We start from the raw sequence: 18,674 nt of genomic DNA on the forward strand, positions 1-18,674 counted from the left end.
GAGCTAGAAGGAAGATACAGCTCTACCCCCTCCATCTTTACCTCTCTCCTCTGAAGTCCCAATTTTATCGGGTGTCAAGAGAAGGGCACCGGCATTAGATTGATGGGGACTCGGACATTGGCCTTTACACCACAAGGATGTGCAAGGCAGCAAAAGAACAGATCAGCGAGATGAAGATCCCATTTTTACCGATCTAAACAGTCATAAAAACAAAACCCACCTTCCATTCATGCAGAGGAGAGAAAGTGATGCCCTGTACAGGAGATTACAAACTTACTAGGGAGAAGGGACCTCAAGTTTCTGAACAAAGCAAATTTTAAGATTGCCTTACGTATTTTTACATCTATAGGGCGTATGCATAGAGAGGCCCAGGATACTGCTAAATACGCTTAGGGTTCCTCCCGTAGACATCCTAGTAATTGTTTACCATAGGCATACAACTCACACTTGTCAAAAACAAAAGACGCACCTATACATTCGCCCATATCATGACACGATTATTTGCCAAAAAGGAAGCAATGAGGTTCCTGATGAACACTACAAACTGTGCAATATTACAAGACTAATAATTTACAGTATAATGCAGGACCCAGGCATTAGCCTGTTCAAAGCATGGAAATGTCATCGTCCTCCGGTGTTTCAACAATGACCAGGTCATCAATTTCAATGGACTCCGCACCATTTATCAATCTTTCAATTTCAACCTGTACGGCACACATTTCAAAGATTTCAACAACGATTTAGAAACAAAAAGTTATCTAAAATTAACATGCATCACAAGAATGATCACTTAATATGGACAGACCATACTACTATGATATAAATGGTCTGTCCATGAATGAAACAAGTGGAAGTCAACCCCAAAGGGCACTGCAGCCTTTTGTAGAAGAGTTGAGTTAAAGTTCCGACATGGAAATCTATGTTTTATTACCCGAGGCACGAAACTTGCTGGTAGGTTTTGATGCCTCAATCTACTTGGAAGATCAAAGCAAAAGTGCGTACTTTCCTAATGGTTGACAGCCCCATATACGTTGAACCAAATCAGATGGATACAATCATTGAGAAAACAAAGGCAATAAGTCAGGTGCACATTATTTACTCAAATTGCATTGTCCAGGATTCCATACAATGGGAACGGTAATAACTAGCCTTGAACTAGTGAACGTATGATCCCATTTATATTTTGACAATATTATGTGCACTGGTGCTAATGTGCACAAGTTGCCAGGGCTTTATTGTAATTGATAAAAGACCAAAAGTCACAACAATATCTTGGAAAAATAACGTAACATTTTATTTTTTCTTTTGAGATTTGTTGATATAATTATCAGTGACTTTTAGTTTTAAATATTTCCTTACATGTTATTTTTCCAAATTTGTAGGAGGCATTCTCCTTGCAATTATACAGATTCCAGAAACTAGGAAACATCCAGAGAAAATTTCCGTTTTGAGAGTTTCATGCTTGATATTGGTGATTTATAAATATTATTTATGAACAAAAATTCAGCAAATATGATTACCTTGCTCTCTTCAAACTCAGTCACAGCAGTGAGCAATCTTCGATATTGATCCCTGGCTTCAGGGTACTGAACCATGGACTTCACACGTGCAAGGGCCTTCTCCATCCTTGCTTCTGTTTGCCTTCTGGCTTCTCTCAAGAAGTCACCATCATCATCCTTTTTAGATAGGTGGCTCTGCATTGGAGGACCATCTATGCAACCTTCTGAACGGAAGCCACGCAAACCAATTCCCTTCCGCCTCCACCGTAGAATTGCTTTTTCAACAATACCCACTGACCACACAATCTTCCTCAAATGTTTCCTTACCTGGTGACCCCTAACATGGGCCTATAACTTCACAGTTAGGGCTTTTATAGCAGGCATGAGCTAAAAACAGGAAGCATTCCATTTAAAGGAAAAATGTGTACAAAATTAGTCTAATGAACCAAACAGCATAACCATGATGAAAATTGTATTGGCACTCCAATGTCATGGATGGACTTATGCTATATTATATTCCATGGTCATGACAGCATCAATGTTGCAAAACTTATAAGTGTACTCTGATACTTATTGGATCTAACCAACCCGAGCTTCGTATGGTATGGTATGTACCAAAATTTGCATCTGCATCAAGCGTATGGTTGTCTACATCTTTGTCCCTTTCCCTTCCTAAGATCCATAAATCTAGGGTTGGAAGGATGGTTACAAATATAGAAGAAATATATGCATTTGAATTAAAAAATAAATTATGATAAATAAATCATTAACATAAGCACACCTGATCAGGTATGGTAACCTATCACCCATGACACATAGACTTCCTGCAGACTTTTGTGGGCTAATATCATGTGTTGCTCGTGTCATAGTTAGAATCCTACACTTTTGTGCATGTCCTTGAAAACCTAATTTTTCTTAAGGCCATAATTCTAATACCTTGTCCTTCACTTCTCTTTTGACCATACAACTTGACATCTTATCTGCCTCCTTCCTCCACTTTTCTATACTGTCTCCAACAATAGACTGATGTAGCCAAGGGGCTCAGTAAATATGTCCATCAAGCTGCTTTCAGTAAAACTCCAACTTTTACACTCATGGATTAGCACTTGAAAGCTAAGTTAGAGGGAAACTAACAGAATCTAAACCTCAAAAGGAAAATGGATACATGAAGATAAGTTTTCTCTAGAGTGCATCCAGAAATCAGTAAAACTGAGATCTACCTGGATTTTAACAATGCGCTGACGAATTATCAAAAACTCCTTTCTCCCCTTCCAACCACGGAATTTTTTCTGTATCCTTATGGCAGCAAAATGTACAGGCTCATCTTGTCCTGTTCTCTGACCCTTAAAAGAAATGAGCGAAAGAGCCTGCTCATCTGAGATTCCACATTTATCATCACCATACTCGATTAGTTTTTTACGGTGGAAGGATTGCACTCTGAATACTTGATGAATCCGTGCTGCAGCTTGGGCAGCATTGCGAACAGCAGTTAATGAATCTTTCAGAGAAGACTCATCTTCCAGACCACCTTCATTAAGATGGGTCATACCACTATCAAAAAAGGTAATTGTATCCCTTTTGCCAGAACCTGCAGATCCATGTCCATCTTGAAGGGTTTCCTTTAAAGTGAGGGTGGAAAGATGTGATGTCAATGCAGATTCTGCAAGATAACCAGCAATTCCTTTGTGCCCATTTCCGGAAGCTAAATCTGCAGGAGTTCTACCAGAAGGGAATTGAGGTGTTGGATCAGTCAATGCTCCAGGAGCACCACCCATTGTGACCAATGCAACAACAGTGCGTTCTCTGAAAAAGGAAACATGTTCAACCAAGGTTACTCATAGCTTCAACAGCTAAAATAGAATTTCAAACAAAACCAAAACTTGAACTGACATGTGCAGTACGGGAAAGAGGATGTCAAAAATTTTACCTGCCACAAAATGCTGCCCAGTGAAGCGCAGTCCAACCACGAATATCACGGAAATTGACGTTGACACCTGCGGCAATCATTGGCGCTATTGCCCAGTCATAACCAAGGGCAGATGCTAAATGTAGGACACCTTGCCCTTCCTTGTCCAGTACATTTGGACCTTTACCATCTTCAAGTGCTTTTACCAGAAGCCAATTATGTAATTTCTCTTTCATTAATTGTTGAACCAACTGATCCTTCACACGTCCAGGGGAACCCACATCACCAGCCAAGTTCTTTAATTGAAGCCATTCATCCCCATTATCCTTTAGCAAGGAGTTGATTTTGGTACAGATGTTCAATTTCCCACTATGAATACCAGGATTATTCAACTGTGTGTCTAAACCTGATGACAAGAATCTTGCAAGCCTCATCCGGAGGAGCATCACATTTTCACCATCCAATAATCCTGGAGCAATGTCCACAGAAATATTGTTTGCCCGAAATTCAAATTCACGCACTTCACTGCAGGACAACCTGTTTGAGCATGTGATGTAAAATGGCACTCTTCCAACTTTATGTATTGGAGCATGACAGCGAAGAACACCTGGGGCTATGACTTCTGCAGGAACCTCAATTTCACCAAACATACAGGACCACTTATATGAATCTTGGTCATGCAAGAATGTCCCAGAAATCAAAACCTGACAAAAGTTTTGCACTCCCATTACCATAAACGCTTCAATTGGTAAAATGATGCAAGAGGAAGCAAATTAGAAATCTCAAAGCATTAATATCCTTCTTTACCCATCCTATGTTATATAAAAATTGGCAATAAAGAAGGCTACAGATTAGGGGAAGAAAGACGGGGGAAGAAGGGGAAAAAAAAAAGCAAGAGAGGAAGATGACATGCCTTTGCTTCCATGCCTGAGTATACCCAATTTGGGGAGAAATCCAGAATGCTAAAAAGCTGCTCCTGTGAAAGTGATGGGCTCAGCAATTCTGAGTCTGCACTCACATCCCGGCTTTCCTCTTCCACATTCCAGTATATGCCTGAATCGGATGGTACAAGTGATTCATCTACATCTCCAAATTCTTTGCTCATCCATCTACAGAAGCTATCTAACTTTTTTAGTCCATCTCCCTCTGCAGGATAGTCTACCACCTTTGTACTTGAAATTGAATTTGCCTCCATATTTGCAGCATCCACCAAATCTTTGTGTTCCTGAAAACCAACTTCTGAGAGCATGTAATTTTCTGTCATCTGCATTTTAAGCTGATGCTGTTCATTTGGTTCTTTAGTAGATGGTTTCTTGTTATTGGACAAATTCAATTCATGAATATCTTCATGCAGTTGTGGGCTGACAGACCATGTCGATGAAGCTAATTGATCTTCTCCAGAAGTCAACTGTTGCAATGGTTAAAAGTAAAACAAAGTGTCACTTCTGCAAATTTACTCACGATACAGATTTCATCATGAGCAAGGGCTTAAGAATAATTTCTGGATGATTGATGAACCACCCAACAGATAAAGAAAGCTTCCTTTATGTGACTGCCTACATATTCAACAGCTATAGCAAAAAATCACCTGAAATTTTAGGCTACATTACATAAACTCTTTTGGACAAAGAAATCTTTTTGGAATTAATACCAAAGAACTTGTGGCCTCTCTCTCTCTCTCTCATGTCATTCTCTTTTAATCTGAAAGTTTCCCAGAGTCAATTCTTATTCAAAAATAGAATGCAATGTGCATAAAACAGCATATAAAAGATAAGCCTTCTTAACTTAACAAAAAAAAATTGCACCTGCCATGCAGATCCATCGTCCAGTTTGTTTCCATCAACTTGCTTTCTCAGCTCATCTGTGAAGAGTTGTTCAAAGTTGGGCTGAACATATCTGTTTGGTGTTTCACCAACACCAAAAGAATGGCCAGAAAGGGGTCGAGCTTGATGAGGTACATTCTGGAAATCCACCGTACACTGTTTCAAAACGTTTTCCCAAGAAGTCAAATCAATATGCTTCTTGGAATCATCAAAACCTATTCCAGAACCAGGATTTTGGTTGTTGCTAGACAAACTTTGCTCAGCAAGAGAGAAGGAGCTTTGTATAATATTAAGCTGCTTCCCATCATTACCTGGCAGAAATTTAAAGTTAGGATGCCTGTGATTGATATTGCAAGATACCTCCTCCCTTCATGTACTTAATTTACATATATAGAAATCAATTACCTCTACCATGTGAAGTTTGCACATTTAAATAATCATGCAAAGTGCTAGGCATCTCCTGAGCCAGAAAGCTTTTATCTTCCGAGTTTTGTAATTCAAAATGAGAATTGTATCTCGAAGTTACTTGAGGATCACCTGTTAGTTAAATCAACCATGAGTACAGATATATGTTTTTGGAAAAAGAATTCCATGATGAAATCCATGATGCTTCTAAAATAATTTGCATCCACCTCTTTATGGCAATACTATCTAATCATTAATTCAAAAAGACAACCGCATACTTACTGGATTCAGCATCTTCATACTCCAATGCCTGACCGGTGCTCTGGCATGATGTACTTGTTGACTGACATTGCAGTGAACTCTGGTCTGGAAGCAGTGTTGATGAACAAGCAGGACTAGCCATCTCAACACTTAGAGAGTTCCTTTCCACACCATTCACACGGCTCAAGCTTGTTTTGTTGCTCTACAAAAATGGCCGCATAATATCAGGATATGCATATCGCCAAGCTTGAAATATTAATGTGAGAGAATTTATATATCTACAAATAAAATAGGAAATTTAACTTCCAGAAACCACACAGCAATAGAGATCAGAAAGTTAAAAAGATAACAACCCACCCACTGCTTGTTTATATTTTTAATCTGGCATCCTTCAGTCTGGTTCTTTCAAGTGGTTTTGGGCAGTTTTTATTGTCAATCTTGTCAAATCTATCAGGGAGTTCCACAAGTCAGGTACACTATGTAAGGAGCTCAATTTGCATCCATCATTTTATCCCCATTCAGTGCAAGGATGCCTCCATGTTGAAGACAGAAACTGCAACTATCATCCCATTTATTTTAGCGACAGGTGTTCTAAAATATGTCATAGTTTCATGATTTTACATATAGATTCTTTAACCAAACAATTAATTGATTGATTTGGTTTTTAATATTTTGTCTTTTGCATCCACACACAAGGTGCTGGATTTCTATAGGCATGGGTTGTTGAGTTACAGAGATTTGTCCTTAGAGTCATCGGCTTCACTTGTTGTTCATCCAATGGTGAGGACAAGGCTCTCGAATTGTTAATTCTCTGACACAACCTTTTAAATATGTCATTTTTATTTAATGTTAGCACATTAAGCAATTAATTTTGCAACTTTTTCCTCTTTATAAAGTAGATATGCAGAACCAATTGCAATATGAATGATCTAGTGTCTGTGTAATACAATCAAGATAGCAAAAATATGACAAAAGTAAGAAAAGACAAGCATCAATCCAAAGAAATACTGAGGTGTAGGGGAAATAGATGACTAGCACCACAATGATGCCACAGTTCATGGATTCGTTAAACATGTCTGGTTGTTGATGTAGAGGCTAGAGCATCAAAAAAATACGATGGAAAAGAAAGCTGTGAGGGATGACAAAGATGAAAAGGAAGCTGATTTTAAATAAACAATATAACCAAGATGATTATATTGAACAAGATGTTCATGATAATGATGATAAGAAAGAAAATTGACAGCCCAGATGCAGGCAAAAGAAAAGGATAAGAAAGAAGATGAGAGGATAGCAAGACCCACCACACAAGGAAGGAAGAGAAGCTAATAAATAAAAGCAAGAAACAATGGTATTCAAAGATATCAAAAGGGAGCAATATGGCTTTTTACCATCAATGCAAGCAAACACCACGAGCCAACAGTCCACGGCATAACAGAAGCAAAGACAACAGAAGCCAAACATAACTTAGCAGTCATGTCAAAGGCCTTAAATAGGCATATCATGAAGACAGATATGACACAACTTACATGCTAATAAAAACATGATACAAGACAAGCTTTAGAGAAGAAACATGCACCAAGGCCAAAAAGCCAATGCACAAAAATGAAAATAGGCCTGACATAACATTCTCAAGGTTTCAGACTATGCGCGCTCTCCATGTCTCATTTTTTTTCATGTCGATATGACACCAAATTTAAATCTTTGGTTATTAATACCACGAATTAGGAATAAGAAAGCTGTATTGGTGAAGATCAGTTGATAATGGTACACTTGGTCGAAGATAAGAACTCTTGAGAATTAATTCACCAATGCATATCTTAGATTGCAGGTTTCTCTTGCCACAAAGATCAAGCCATCACACAACTGTATGTGAATCTGTCGCATGAATGCATCAAAACAGATATTAAGAGTGGATGGTACTAGAAAGATCCTTTATGAGTTTAGCCTACATTCATCAATAATAAATCCTGGACTGCAGACTTCATGTGCCACATGCACTAGGTTGCCCATGTAAATTCTTCGTTTTAGCATATCTAAACTAATATGATGAGATTAATAAGATTAGGAAAACTCCAAGCCTCTCTTGCAAGTTATTCTAGGACTTCCTACTTGTTTAGAAAGCAGACCCTTCCCCGCTAGGAATTCCACGGTTCACATAACAGTTTTCTTTTGGCAGCTAAATTATATTTCAGTTATAATTGATTAAAATATCAGACCTTGCAAAACATTAGAGCTTCCGAGGAAAAAAATGTACAGAAAGATTAAAAACGAAAAAGAAATAGGAAATTATAAAAAAATGAATTTTCAACTATAGATGGCAGGCTCAAAACATGAGAGTACTTCTCATGTGGAGAAACAAATAAAAAGTAACATTACAGCACTACAGGATGGAGATTTGATCAACCTTCACTTCACGGTAGTGAACTAACACAATGTGCTCGAACTCCCTGCAGTTTTTGGCAAATGTATCAGTTGACGATGCATGACCAATCAAAGGTAAATAGAGAACTCGTGTAAACATAAGATTAATATGGTTGAACTGGTTAACATGTTTTTACAAAAAATTAAAGCATGATTTCCCTATAATATAGCAACATGAGCAAGCCAAGCTGATTTCCATCACTTAAAAATATTCATGTTTTCTGATCTGCAGGAATGCATCCATGCATGTTCAAGTCAGATATTTTCAGGAACCATCAATTTGTTGTACCATGAAAAACAGGAAGCTCGTAAAAGGTACCATAGTACATATAAGATATAGAGGAGCAACGACCAGCTCTAGCAAATTTGGAGCTCGCAGATGAAAAAAAATCATGATTTAAGACTCACTCTTCAAGCATCCAATAACTTCTTCTCTGAAAGTTCTCATTTTCTTCGCCATGAGCATAGTAGCAATGCAGGACATCAACACTGCCTGCCTAACACACAAAAAAAAAAAAAAACAAACAAACTATTACACAAGGTTGCAACACCCAAGGCCCCACTGAATAACTACCAATATCACAAGTTCATAACTTAAGATGAAATAGGCAAGGAAATGACCTTTCCTTTTGTTAGGAGAATACGGTTGTAGATTAAGCATGAAAAAAAAAAGACAATGGTGGGGAGAATAAGTAATTTTTCATACTTACCTTCAGCCTCTCATGTGCTTCCCTGACAGTTTTCCCATCTTTTTTCTTCCGCCAATTATGACCATCCTTTCTAAAGTATCTTAACACCTTTCGGTCAAAAAGGAAAAGAGACCCACCTGACAAAAAAAGTATGTTAGCTTTAAAAGAAAGAACTTGCAAAAAAGATGACATGGTTGTACTTTTGAAAAAATATGCAAAAAATTTATGCATGTAAATCCCATGTTCGTATGCAAACAACAGCCACTTTGACACACTATAAATTCAGTTTATGATACTTCAGTATTAGGTTAAGCACCCAGACATTCTGACCTAAAGACAGTCACGTTACAAAGCAGAAGGTGGTTTTTGCGAAATCTTCCCACTCTAGAAAGGTTCTAGAAGATAAATAGGCATTTTCAGGTCACACATGCTACAAAAGGTCCATATGATATGACAAATAAATAATCAGGCAGACTTGCAGTTTCTTGGGCTTTAGATGGTGTCGCCAGAATGTATGTGATCACCAGGAAGACATGCTTGAAAGATGCAAAATAATGTGCCAACGTATGAAAAAAAATGACAAGCCTACATAATTTGAATTTTACTGAAATTAATGCAGCAAGAGATAAAGAACCATGGTCATTTGAGTTGCATTAGTGTGTATTTACTGGTGTGACCTCAACAACTTGAGGATGAACCAGACACCCACTAGGATCCTTATGAGTTAGGCGCACTTAATGAAGTGTATTCATGTGTCTGGAATCTGGCCCTCTTTGCCAGTTTCTCGCTCCAGGTATCAATGAAATGGTAACATAACTCTTAAGATTAGGTTCTTTGTTTTTCAATTCCATCTGGCAAATGAAATGCAAGAGAAAAGGAAATGCAAATGAAGACAAAAAATATCTGTAGAGCTGTAATATTGAGGATATATGAAAAGAGAATAAATGAGTTCCAGAAGTCTGAGACCTCTATCATCAGAAGTTTGTAATGTAGACAAGAATAGGTGAAACAAAACCATTGGCATCCTACCATCAGCAAGTAGTTGTCTATGATTTTCAAAGATCCAGCTGACCAGCTGTCTAACTTGATTTAAATGATAAACCAGCTGGCCCTGGATTTCTAGAAGTACTATTAAAATAAATTAGAAGGACCCCTGTCAGGGAATTTAAAAGTATCCAAGAATAGGCTATTATCAGTAATGATTCTATCTAGATTAGGTCCCCTGTTCTTAACTTCCTATAATGAGTGGTACATGAAATGTGAAAGAAACTCAATCCATAGGATATCCAGTTATTGTTTGTGGCTTTGTGCATTTATTCCCTGTCTCTCTCTCTCTCTCTCTCTCTCTCTCTTTGTGTTAATAATGAGAATTGTAATAGTTAGCATTTTGCAAATTTGCAGGAATATTCTAATTATAAACTCCATGCTGCTTCAAATGGGAATTGTGGAAATAAATTAAGATCACACACCTTAGTTTCAGAAGATTATAATCCATATGGTATTACATTCACTGAAAAATTACCCAAGCAAGTAAAATCATGCATGTGCACCACATGCACATGATATTGCAAGAAATTCACGAAAATTTGGGTGAAGAGATTTACTAGGTGGCTTGTTAGGAGGATCAGGAGCGATTTGAAATTTGCGATAGTTTCGAAGAATTTCACAGACTTCAGCAGGGCGCAGCCAGCGATGTTGTGCTTCCAACAGTATCTGCTCAATATCTATTCATCAAGTCAACAAGCATTTCATCAGTAACAAACAATAAATGGAAAGAGGGAAAAAGAGATAGATGGTGGGGGAGTGGGAGGAGTAAATACCAACCATCTTAAGCATCGCAAAGACACATATCCAAGCAAGAAGCAGAAAAGGGAAAAGGAAAAGGATAGTTGGGGAGTGGGAGGAGAAAATACCAACCATCTTAAGCATCACATAGACACATATTCCTAAACAGCAACTGAGAATGTAAAAAACACATTTATCACAAGTTTCAAGACAATGCTTTTGCCGATACCAACATTTGCATGATGTAACGCAAAACCAAGACATTAGATTAAATGTACAAAACTTTTACAGGAGGGATTGTTAATTAAGCCAGATTCTTCTCCCCATAAATTGTTATAGATCAACCATTCATCTAGATAGAAAATAATTTGACAGGTATACCATCAGTTGGATGCACCTCCCAAATATGCAAGTCCAGAGAGAGAACGGAAAAACTGGAAATAACAGTCAGGAATTTTTTCAACATCGTCTATTTGTAGTACTGATTTAGAACTATTCAATACTTATAATGCAGCTCTAACCAATTTATATCTATGCCCCAAGCTAGGCTTGATTTCTCAACCGATTTAAGTAACTTTTCCAGTTTTTAGCAGATGAAGCTAGAGAGGGACAGACTCAGGGACAGAGATGACTCTAGGGTAATTGACTGTGTATTTGCGGGCTATCAGCTACTTGCTCTGATCATTTAATCCAAACATTTGTTCCAGCCAAGTTATTGGGAGTCATAGCACTCACTTTCGTGTTTATGTTGTACGGAATGAGATGTCCTAGAGATCATGGACGAGAAGTTAACAGGGCTTGCGGGCTTGCTTCAAGTTGAGGTTTAGCTGGGCCGGTGCAAGACGTGAGTCACGCTACAACACCTAGCAGAACATGCTAACTCACTCAAGGCAGCTAGCTTGAATAAGGCAAAACCTTAACTTTTGCTCGAAGGCTTACTGCCAACTTGTCCAATTTAATATATGAAACTCGTGCACAAACTTGTCTCCTAATTTGAGTAATTCGTTAACTTTACGTTGCCAAAGTTTCATCAATTTTTCACACTCATCAGGTTAATGACAGGATGAAATAAGAGATAAAAATTGAAACGCAACATCAAAGAAAACCATGCGCCAAGCTTTAGCGGTGGTCACTACTCACTAGGAGGACAAAATAATCAACTACAAAAAAGGATAGTCCGCAACTTTGAGTTTGATTTACTAACATACCAGACTCAACGTTATCTTCGATTCATTAATTTAATGGAGCTCAAGCCCTAAATCTTGATGCTTAATGAATATTCATAAGAATTTCGACAACCAGCCATTGCGAGACTGGAATTTCACGTGAAAGCATTGATACAGAAGCCAATACACCGAAAGTATGATTCCTAACAAAAAAGAATCACGCCGGTCGCAATTTGAGCAGTTGAAACTCACACGGTATGAGTTTCCACTGGAGAACAGACAAGTCCTATCCAGCTAACAACACCCTGGCATAACCACACTTACATACATACATATATCTCAAGGGGAACCAACACAGAATGGAAAGCAAAAAAAAAAACAAAAAACAAAAATCAGAAGACGAAAACGCGGGGTTATCAACCAAGAGAGTAACAATTCAAAACCGGATTCAGTTGTTAACCATATTAAAGCTTCGAAAAACCCAGCGAAAAGCAGATCAAACAAGGAGCTTATACCTAATCGGCTACTGATCCCATAACGTCGGCCTTCCGCCATGATCGCTTCCAACCTCGCTCAGACACCCCGCCAACCAGAATTCCACAGTTCTCCTGCGGTGAGCGAAGCCTCCGCTCCTCCTCTCCAGATATAAATCCCAGCGCGAAAAGAAAAAAAAAAGGAAAGACAATCGGAGAGAGGCGCTATCTCAGACTCTTCCTTTCATGGGCGAGAAGATGACGACTCGAACGGGAATTCCCAGTCATCTTAACAGAGACGGCTCTCAGTGACGGCTTCGCTTTTATAGACCGGTGAAATGTTGACGAAAAGGACTGGCAGGCTCACTGGCATTGCAAGATTGCCCTGAGGAAGGCACCAGGAAGTACCGTCCGAATCAACCCGCGCCAGAACAAAAGGAGAAAAAAGCTGACTGAAAAGCTCGGAGAACTCGAGCGCTCCGATCACGGCAACGGACGGCCTGGCTTTTCTCAAAACGGAAAGGCTAGAAGTCATCGGTCAACAGTTTGTGGGCAGGCCGCTTGGTCCGAACGAGTCCGGGCGAAGAGTTCCGGTCAGGTGCCCCAGAGGCGCAGACTGCATGCCGTACTTTGGACCGGCCGTTAAAAATTAATACTGAAAGGAACAGGTGAGTGGTTCCGGACTCCTTGAACCAGTGAGCTGACCGAGACAGATCAAGTCTGACACCCTCCCTTGGGTTTCAGATCCAGAACAGACAGCAGGTTCCAGTTTATTGTCATTACTTCCAAATTATACAGGGCATTTGAAACGCGCTGATATGTAAATGAACAACTGGTTGATAGGCTGGACCAATATATTAGACAGTCAGATATCCTTTGATATTAAATAAAATGTGGATCTCAGATTCATGGATCTGAGATCCAAAAAATATCTGCAAATAAACCAGAGACTCGCAGCTAACAAACACACCGACACCTACGATGACAATTTATATGCAAAACAAAAAGATCAATAAGAGGTTACGCGTCTTCTGAACCTGTAAGATCAGTACGTTGTGGGTGTATTAAAATTTAAGACTAAGCTCGCAAAACAACATTTAAGGTCATAACAAGAAAATATATATATATATATATATATATATATATATATATAGAGAGAGAGAGAGAGAGAGAGATTCGCCTGTTGCAAACTTGCAACCATGCACCAGGTTCATGCACCTGATACGATGCCCACGACTTCACGTGGTCTGTGTATGGATGCAAAATTGTTTGGGATCTTAGAGCAGGGTAAAATTGATCTGCTCAAACTAGAGACGTGAACAACGCTTGAGCTTGACTTGTTAAACATGGGCGAGTTCGAACCAAGTCATTTGCTTAATGAACCGAGCTCAAGTTCACAAGTCGACTCGTTCAAATAATTGAGTTGAGTTCAAGCTCAACGCGTAACTGCCGAGTCGAGCTCGAGCTTTAATCAAGTTTGTCGAGTCTTAATCAAGTCGATATATTCAAATGAGTTTGTAAGTTTGTCGAGCCTTAATCGAGTCGAGCCCAAGCTCAACACGTAACAATGAATATAAATTTTATTCAAATGAGTTTCTCGAGCCTTAATCGAGCAAAGCTCGACTTTAACACGTAATGATGAATATCAATTATATTCAAACGAGTTTATCGAACCTTAATCAAGTCAAGCTCCAGCTGCTTTCGTCGAGCTAGAGCTGACTAAACTCGAGCTCGATTCAGCTGGTGTTAATTCCTAGTTGTCGGTATGGTTTGGGGTGGGTTGCTGACTGGTGTCGCCAACTGGGCTGCACAGCCAGCAGGCACTAATAGCATAAAATATATTAAGTTTATGAGCTTAGGAATGGCTAGATACGATACAATAATGTTGCACTCGCCGATTTGATATGGCAGTAAGAACTTTACTAAAAACATGACACCCTTATACGGAATAAGGCATCAGTTAAATTCTCGTAGCTTGTTTGGAAGGCGTTATTATTGGGTTAAACGAAGCAACATTAAGCTAGCCAAAATTTTGAAGTAGCCCGTGGCAATAGTTCATACAACTTATCCATTAAGACATCCAATAAAAAAACACAAAGTTCTTATTACCAAATGTCCCCAAAATAGTGTCTTCTGTGTAAGGAGAGCACATAAATATGCATCCCATATTAGAAATTAAATTTATTTAGGAAGCCACAAACATATTTGTACTGCAAACTACTTTTGAAGTGAAATGTACAAAAATATGAGAGGAGGTCGTTTTCATGCCATATATATGTGTGTCTTGTCTTTTCTTATTTTTGCGATCGTGGATTTAGAGTTGTGAGTATCTTTCAGTTTTTTCGTACTTCACAATAACATGTTTATTCAATCATTTTATTCGAATGAGCTGCATCCAAAGATTTTAATATTGACGAATAAAAAATCGCGCATCAAGCAGGTACCATATGGAAGTAAAGCCCAATATTAAAATTAAAATAGGAATTATATTTGGCCAAGAGTAAAAACCAGAGAATACAAATAAAAATATTTAACGGTAGAGTAAACTGAAATATTAAAAATATGTAGCCATATTTATTGGTACATTTTCAAAAAAAAAAAAAAAAGGTAAATGACACATATCTCCTCTCTTTTGGTCTTTGACTAGATTTTTCTTTTAAGCGAAGTTGTTAGAATATAAAAAAACAAGAAACTACTCTTGATTCCTTGAATTCAGGGAGCCAGTCACTGCAATGGGGTTAAAAAAAAACCAAAATTTCAAGGTCGAGAACTGCTGACCCTGGATTTGTGGCCACCTGATTATATGCGCCATTCTCGTTGGACCGTCTTGCGTCTTTCTCAATGGTCGTCGGAAGTCAAAGCCCAAGTTTAGCAAAGAAATATAACGTCCTGAGACTATCATTGCGGAAGAAGCACGGTAGATCGTCTTTCACCTCGTCGCTGCAGGTGCTCTACCTAATTGCTCAAGAGAGAGAGAGAGAGAGATGGCCGTCGGAGCAGTGGCGCCGAGCGGCCGTGGAAGAGAATTCGATGGGAGGATCACGTTTGCAGTTTGTATGACATGTGTCGTAGCTGCTACCGGCGGCCTCATCTTCGGATATGACATTGGCATCTCCGGTACGCCCACCACCCTGATTCTTGACTTTTCTATTTATATATCCATTTTGGTACTTCGCCTCTTCTTTTTTTCTTTCACTTTCTAGTGATTTGGGCTTCCGGATTAATCTGCTAGCGAAATCTTCACAAAAAATTTTTGCCAAATCACTTTTACGTGGAAAAGATTTTATCTTTTTCGCTTCACTATGTTGGCAATCTGACAAAAAAAAAAAAAAAATCATTCCCTCGCTCGGTGTTCGGTTGGGATCTTCTGAAGTACTCAACCATGTTGCAAGTTGATGAAATGTCATTTAATATCCCTGCTTTTCTGGAGAAACTCTGAAAAAGTTTTCACCGATCGAAAAGTTTCCTCGCATTTGTTTTACCAAGTGGGTCGACCCCACGGAAAACGTGGAAATTTTCTTTTTCCGGCGACTTCTTTTGGCCTGGAATCAAACGGCGCACGCCTTAGTCAACGAGTGAGAGCACAAACAACTCGAACACAGTTTCAAATCCGAGAGTAAGCTGACGCCGGTGACCGGTCTGTGTGCGGCGATAATAGGCGGAGTGACGACGATGGAGCCTTTCCTTCAGAGCTTCTTCCCTTTTGTCTTGAAGCAAATGAGCATGGCGAAGGCTCGGGATGGATACTGCATGTTCAACAGCCAGCTTCTCACAGCTTTCACCTCCTCCATCTTCATCGCCGGCTTGGCAGCATCCTTCGGTGCCGGAAAGGTAACGCGGGCCTTCGGCCGCCGGGCGAGCATGCTCTTCGGAGGCATCGCTTTCTTGCTCGGGTCGTTCATCAGCGCAGGAGCAATCCATATCGCGATGCTCATAGTGGGTCGCCTCTTGCTCGGCTTCGGAGTTGGCTTCATCAACCAGTCAGCACCGGTGTACATTTCGGAGATGGCACCGTCCCAGTGGCGCGGCGCATTCGTCATGGGCTTCCAGCTCTGCGTAACCATCGGCGTCATAGTTGCCAGCGTCGTCAACTACTACGTGGCTCAACTCCGCATCGCGGGGTGGCGGCTCTCGCTCGGCATCGGCGCAGTCCCGGCCATAATTCTCGTCACCTGCTCGCTGTTCATCCCCGACACCGCCAGCAGCCTGATGCAGCGAGGAAGGGTTCAGGACGCTCGCACCGCCTTGCAGCGCGTCCGCGGACCGGACGTTGACATAGATGCGGAAATCCAGGCCTTAGCCGAGGAAGGGAAGAAGTTCCAGGCCGCGGAGAAGCCGTTCCGCAACATGCTATCGCGCCGGTATCGGCCACAACTAGTGATGTCGATCGCGATTCCCTTCTTCCAGCAACTCTCCGGCGTAAACATCATCGCTTTCTATTCTCCGGTTTTATTGCAGAGCGTCGGCCTGGAGAACGGCTCCGCTTTGCTGGGAGCGGTGGTGCTGGGGTTGGTTAGCCTTGTGGCCGTGTTCATCTCCAGCTACGCTGTTGACCGCTATGGTAGGAGAATTTTGTTCATCGAAGGTGGACTCCAAATGATGTTCTCCTATGTAAGTACCGCATCCATTCTAACCCCTCACTAATTAACTAAGTACTTTAATTGTCTACAGTGCAAAAAGAAGACTCACATAATTGACATTAAAATAAAACAATTTAGTTTAATTAACTGTTGTTTTATGCATCGCGTGATGACCATGCTGATACAATTCCCTTTGTTTGGGCCGGGCTCCGGTAAAGGCGGCCATCGCCTGTGTGCTAGGTCTGTCGACGGCGAGGTCGGGTACGTCGGCGCTGACCAAGAACCAAGCAACGCTGGTTCTGATTTTCATGTGCTCATTCTCGGCATCATTCGGGTGGTCGTGGGGCACATTGTCCTGGGTGATTCCTAGCGAGATCTTCCCGTTAGAGATCCGGCCCGCCGGCCAGAGCATATCGGTGGCAATCAACTTCGGCACCACCTTCATATTGGCTCAACTCTTTCTCGCCATGCTCTGCAATTTCAAGTACTGGATCTTCGTCTTCTATGTCGTCTGGATTATGATCATGACCATCTTCATAGCAGTGTTTTTGCCTGAAACCAAGGGCTTGCCGTTAGAGGATGTGAACAAGGTGTGGGCTCAGCACTGGTATTGGAAACGGTTCGTGACGCCGGAACAACTCGGTCCGTCCGATACAGCAAAGAAATGAATCGTCTAGTGGCAAAGCTTAGCGGCTTGCTTAAAGACCATCCCGCTCTCTCATCTCCATTCCTTGTTTGCTTGCGACAATTTTGCTAGTGAAGGGGAAGATTATAGCCAACTGAAGTAAACAGGCCAGTTCACTCTCTTTTGTTAAGAGTTAAACCTTCGTTAGTCCTGTGGTTGTACAGAGCGAGGAAAACTCACAAGGTTTCAGTTTTAATCGGTGACCTTCTGGCAATTTGACTCATGTTATATGCCATGTAATGAGCTGCCTTGTTAATGTATTGATTTTGTTCTCTTCTTGCTTTTATTCATTTTTGTCAATGCCCTATCCGATTTATGAATGTTAATATGTCAAGTTCAAATATGGATACAAATATGAATTTGAAAACATAATCGATACCATATATAAATTTGATTTTTTTTTAATTTCAATGTAAATATGATTAGATCTGACTTTTATTTTTACATCCAAATCGTAAAATTTATCTTTAAATACGTGATAGAATAAAATATATGTTACGACGTATATGTTAAGAACCAACTTTTAAAATGTATATGGATGTTAGATGTAAGATGTTTATGCAAAACTAAGTAACACTTTGAATCAAGATCCCACAACATATTTTCTTTAGACCAAATCTGAATCCAGTTAGATGTCATTCTTAAACATGAACCTGCTTAGATTTCTTGATGTTTCGTACCCGACTTTTTTCAAGCAATTCAGTCGGATATCTGAAATTGTTGCAAAGTTCTACAAAAGCATAAAAAGATACAGCTTTATGTTGGGCTCACGATTCCCTTCGGCGCCATTATATTGTTTTTTATGTTTCCCACTGCAAGCAAGATCTCTCTGCGTTTCTTTCTCTTTCCTTCATCAAAATTTGTCTCTGCAATGCACACCAATTTCATTTTTTACAATGCTTGACAAAAATATATTTACATATATTTTAAGTTTTAACAAGGTATCCTCAATAACATTACAAACTGTCGAAAATTATCTCT

The 18,674-nt window shown here is 39.8% G+C and overlaps 2 protein-coding genes across 4 annotated transcripts; one reads left to right on the forward strand and one right to left on the reverse strand.

Moving 5' to 3' along the window:
• Window positions 1-297: 297 nt before the first annotated feature.
• Window positions 298-12,739, reverse strand: LOC116262133 (calmodulin-binding transcription activator 1). 3 transcript variants are annotated; one of them, XM_031641237.2, is made up of 13 exons: window positions 12,471-12,739; window positions 10,609-10,728; window positions 9,026-9,141; window positions 8,724-8,812; window positions 8,299-8,341; window positions 5,916-6,096; window positions 5,634-5,765; window positions 5,211-5,539; window positions 4,319-4,630; window positions 3,427-4,109; window positions 2,720-3,302; window positions 1,521-1,847; window positions 298-704 (listed from the first exon to the last, which is right to left on the reverse strand). In XM_031641237.2, the coding sequence occupies exons 1-13, from the start codon at window positions 12,508-12,510 to the stop codon at window positions 606-608; spliced, it is 3,054 nt and encodes a 1,017-aa protein (XP_031497097.1). In that variant the 5' UTR covers window positions 12,511-12,739; the 3' UTR covers window positions 298-605. The 3 variants fall into 3 exon arrangements, with proteins under 3 accessions (XP_031497097.1, XP_031497096.1, XP_031497098.1); XM_031641236.2 differs by having other exon boundaries at window positions 4,319-4,813; XM_031641238.1 differs by lacking the exons at window positions 10,609-10,728; window positions 12,471-12,739 and having other exon boundaries at window positions 4,319-4,813; window positions 8,724-8,808.
• A 2,621-nt stretch (window positions 12,740-15,360) lies between these two features.
• LOC116263022 (sugar transport protein MST3-like) lies at window positions 15,361-17,978 on the forward strand. The gene is made up of 3 exons (XM_031642588.2): window positions 15,361-15,545; window positions 16,087-17,039; window positions 17,227-17,978. The coding sequence occupies exons 1-3, from the start codon at window positions 15,413-15,415 to the stop codon at window positions 17,674-17,676; spliced, it is 1,536 nt and encodes a 511-aa protein (XP_031498448.1). The 5' UTR covers window positions 15,361-15,412; the 3' UTR covers window positions 17,677-17,978.
• Window positions 17,979-18,674: the final 696 nt, after the last annotated feature.

Source organism: Nymphaea colorata, chromosome 10, assembly GCF_008831285.2.
Source record: "Nymphaea colorata isolate Beijing-Zhang1983 chromosome 10, ASM883128v2, whole genome shotgun sequence".
Classification (NCBI taxonomy): Eukaryota; Viridiplantae; Streptophyta; class Magnoliopsida; order Nymphaeales; family Nymphaeaceae; genus Nymphaea; species Nymphaea colorata.